General features: G+C 41.1%; 1 protein-coding gene across 1 annotated transcript in view; it reads left to right on the top strand.

The window, feature by feature from the left end:
• FAM83D (family with sequence similarity 83, member D) overlaps window positions 1–432 on the top strand; it is a gene marked incomplete at its 5' end in the record, with an annotated part of 2,723 nt that extends 2,291 nt beyond the window's left edge. The window contains one exon of the mRNA XM_009070750.1: window positions 11–432. Coding sequence (XP_009068998.1) covers window positions 11–432 — 422 coding nt within the window. The remainder of the gene's footprint in view (window positions 1–10) is intronic.
• Window positions 433–2,099: the final 1,667 nt, after the last annotated feature.

Genomic DNA, 2,099 nt, shown 5'->3' with positions numbered 1-2,099 from the left:
AAGACTGCAGTGACACAGACAAAGGAAGAGGGGGGCACAGAAACACCCCTGCTTCACAGAAAGTGGTCACAAGAAGAATCTTCTCTGCCTGGAAAAGCTGTATCAAGCTCTAGTCTGCGATCAGTGTCTTCATCATCATCCCAGTGCTCTATTGCAAGCTCCACAGGCTCACTGTCTTCTATCCGGTCCTTTGAATATTCTAGCAGTCACAGGGCACAATATTTCCAAAAACTGCATAAAGAGAGGCAATTCCACTACTCCACTATCAGGTCAAAGCTTAACCACATGGTGGATATCCTATCCTGGAGGGGCCGTGTGCCTGGAAGCTACATGACCCAGTACACTGGCAGATGCAATCTAAAGCAGAGGAGGGACATCAGTGCCAGCCTGCGCAGCCTCCGGGATGTCTCTCTCATGTCTCTCCATAAATGATTGCTGCACTGACCACAGAACACAAGCTCCAGTCTCAAGCTGCAGTCACTTTGTATTTGCTGATTCTTCCACTTCCGTCCAGCACTTTTTTTATTATACTTACACATCACTTTCCAGCACTTTGTTTTAGACTATGCAATGTAAGCAATAAAAAAGAGGTATTATGTGGTAAATACGTTCCTCTTGTATGCATTAGCGGTGCAGATCACTTTAATTCTGGGTAGTTAACCAGAAAACTAAACTTGTTACTGCCTTCTAGGATTGCTAATGCCATGGCTTTAACTTATGTAAACTTGGAAAAATCTTGAGTCAGACTGAACTTGCTCAAAGTGGCTTTGGAGATTTAGCTCATGGGGTTTTTTTCAATATTGGCTGTGGCATGAGGGGAATCAACTTTTACAAAAAGCCATAAAGCCAAATCTATTCTAACTTCTCTGATATGTGTTACTCTTCCACTAAAGTTGTGAAGGGTCTATTGGAGTAGTTGCAGGTTCTTATCTTCAACTATATTCTTCTTCCATTGTTTTAGCCTTCTATAGTGGACTGAGCTAACTAGTTCTTCGGTTTGATCATCCTCTTGTGACTGTGTGTAGATGCATTTATATATATGTATATGTATAAAAGTGTGTGTGTATATATGCATAACCTCCAAAGAGCATCCTTTTAAAACCAAGACCAGGAAGCAGTAGCTTAGGACTGACTCCAAGACAGCTGTACCCATTTCAGGTACAGTCCTGATGTAAAAGTTCCAAATATTTGGAACTAAAGTGATATTGGACCTGTAAGACTGTTAATGGGAATGTATTGGTGAAGTTTTGGGGTTTTGAGCTTCTGAGGGGGAGATGAAGTGATGACTGGAGCTCAGTGCCTTGCTGCAGCATACCTGTTGTATTCTCTTTTGGGATGACTTCAAAGAGCTTTGTCTCTTGTGCAACTTGTTACACAGAATTAAGACTCTTAGTCTTAGCACTGTGAAACGAACTTCTATTTCTGGCTTGATCTAGGAATGTCTGAACCATCTTATGTCTGTTATGAGACCTGTAAAGAGCTTCCTTTGGAGTGAACTTGGTGAGACAATCACAGAGGGCATGTGATAAAGCCTCTCTTCAAACATAAACTGACAAATGCACTACAAAATGTTATTGGTTATGTTTGGTAATATTATTGTACAAGTAACTGTAAGAGTGAAAAAACCCAAACATTTTTCTCTTTAAGTTATCCTGTCTGAAATACTCTGTTTCCTACTCTGTTTATCTTATCACTACTACTTGGTTTGAGGAGATAAAGTGCTGCTTTAGTTATTGAAAATACTTTTGATATTGAATGGACCTTAGGTTTAGTTGCTTTGCAGAGACATTATCTGAATATTTGTTTGCAGTTTACGTGTATGTGTGTGTGCATGTCGGTGCTTGCTGGGTCACTTATTTGAGCAGTGTGTGGGTTCTTTGAGAACTGATCTGTACTGATGTTCTTTAGACCTGCACCCCAGTACTCCAGGGGTGAACCAGACTGAATTCTGCTGAGCCGCCGGATCAGAGTCTGGGTTATGTATGTGTTTCTCATTTAGGGGCAGATGTGTCTAAGAGATGGCACATTTCAGCTGTTGGTTTGAATATTCCCATAACCAGCAATGAGTGAGTGAATAAAGAGAAAGGTGTCCCAAACTC

This window comes from Acanthisitta chloris, unplaced genomic scaffold (assembly GCF_000695815.1).
Source record: "Acanthisitta chloris isolate BGI_N310 unplaced genomic scaffold, ASM69581v1 scaffold39122, whole genome shotgun sequence".
NCBI classification, from domain to species: domain Eukaryota; kingdom Metazoa; phylum Chordata; class Aves; order Passeriformes; family Acanthisittidae; genus Acanthisitta; species Acanthisitta chloris.
Note: the sequence above shows the minus strand (reverse complement) of the source record. Positions and strands in the feature narration are given on the sequence as shown.